Source organism: Propithecus coquereli, unplaced genomic scaffold, assembly GCF_000956105.1.
Source record: "Propithecus coquereli isolate 6110/MARCELLA unplaced genomic scaffold, Pcoq_1.0 Scaffold210, whole genome shotgun sequence".
NCBI classification, from domain to species: Eukaryota; Metazoa; Chordata; class Mammalia; order Primates; family Indriidae; genus Propithecus; species Propithecus coquereli.
The window spans coordinates 6,630,772-6,632,508 of NW_012146079.1; the positions used below are offsets into that span (position 1 = coordinate 6,630,772).

General features: G+C 53.1%; 1 protein-coding gene across 1 annotated transcript in view; it reads right to left on the reverse strand.

The window, feature by feature from the left end:
* The window catches only part of EPHX1 (epoxide hydrolase 1, microsomal (xenobiotic)), a 16,114-nt gene that overhangs the window by 1,561 nt on the left and 12,816 nt on the right, over nucleotides 1-1,737 (reverse strand). Inside the window, exons 4-5 of the mRNA XM_012644347.1 lie at nucleotides 1,534-1,669; nucleotides 918-1,123 (exon numbers count right to left, since the gene is read on the reverse strand). Coding sequence (XP_012499801.1) covers nucleotides 918-1,123; nucleotides 1,534-1,669 — 342 coding nt within the window. The remainder of the gene's footprint in view (nucleotides 1-917; nucleotides 1,124-1,533; nucleotides 1,670-1,737) is intronic.

Here is a 1,737-nt window from a genome sequence, read left to right on the forward strand (position 1 = left end):
GCGCCCGGCCTACCCTAACTTATTGGTCACTCTAGTCACTTTGTTGTGAAAATACTTGGTTTTATAAAGTGTTAATTTAATGGTCACAAGCTGCCTCAAGCGTGTGAGCACGGAAGCCTTCCACACGGGAAAAATGATCCCGGGCTGTCCCTGCATGGGGCTGGGGAGTTACGCCTAGTGGACCCTTCCAGAATGACTGATTCTGTACAGGTCCCACCTTCCCTGGACTGTGAGCTGTTTGGCAGCTCTGCGGATTATAAAAAGCTGACAGTGACACGCATGATACTTGCTCACAGAGAAGCGACTAATTTCGTCCACTGGCAATTTGATTATCACTGTGAATTTTAACAAATTTTGCATCTATCAGCAAATTATTTTCAGTGTTCCTAATTGTTTTCGAACGGTTTTTGTTTTTTAACATTTTACTGGTTCCTTTTTGAATTAATGAGTTAAATAAAATATTGGACAATTGTTCATTTTATATTCATATGAGAATCATGATTTTATATATTTTGTAATTATCCTTTAACAGGACCCTGGTGGCAGAAATGATTGCCAGGCCCTCCCTCACTGCTACGAGGAACCTGCCCCCGGGCTCTGGGGCACCTGTCCCCTTTCCCTGCAGCCCCGGAGCTGCCAAGCCCCAGGCTTCCTCCTGCCCCCACCCGCTCCATCCCTCTGCTTCTTAGCCTAGGACTCCGGCTCAGGGGCCAACGTGCCCTAGACAGAGCTGTTGGATTGGCCTGGGACGTTGATGACCATTCAGAAACTTGCTTCTATGGGAAAAGGCACTTGAAAGATCAAAAGAGTTCAGAGTTCCTTACAAGGGGTTTCATCCTGTGAGCTGAGGTCCCCCTGCCCTGTGTCCCCCGCCAGTAGAGAAGGAAGGCCGAGCAGGCTGCCCCAGGTATGCTCACCCACGGTGTCGGGCTTGGTGCACTGGATGTGCATGTAGCCGCTCTCCCTCATTATGCTGTAGAGGAATTTCTCCTTGAAGGGGTACATCAGCTCCATATCCCTCTCGGTGTAGCCAAAAAGTCCCCCGAAACGCCGTCCCAGGAGAAGGGTCAGGGTGAAGAAATTTAAGACAAAAGCCACGTTCAAGTGCAGGCCTTTCACGTGGCTGAGGGCAGAGAGAGGGCCCAGGTGAGGTGGGCTGGTGCCAAACATGGTGCCAGCCTCGCTCAGCGCCCCTCCCTCTGAGGCGGCCTCAGGAGTTGGAGGAGGGAGATTGTGGGGTGGGGCGGAATACGGTTTCTAGAAAGTTCCGGTCAGGTCTCTCCTAGAGCCTGGCCCATCAGAAAAGTCTAATCCCTAGCCTCCTCGCACTGGCCTCTCGGCGTGGGCACCTGGCCCAGAGTCACAACCCCGTGTTACACCAAACGGGGGATCCGAGTCCATGAGCCCCAAGCACAGCTGATGACAAGGGACAGGGGACCTCCCTCCTCTCCCTGGGTGGCCTGTGGCCTGCCCGGCACAGAGGTCCACTCTTAGAGGCTGTACACACGCGTACACACCTGAAAGTGACCTCACCTGGGCACCAGCTGGGCCATGTTGGTGCAGATCAGGGACCCCCAGTCACCACCTTGAATATAGAATTCCTGGAAGCCCAGCCGCAGCATCAGCTTATAAAAGATCCTGGCGGTGGCCACCGAATTGAGCCCTGGTTGGGAAGGGGAAAGAAAACGGAGTCACAGGGAAATCGCTCCTGGGGCCCTCAGGTGCCCCGTGAAATTC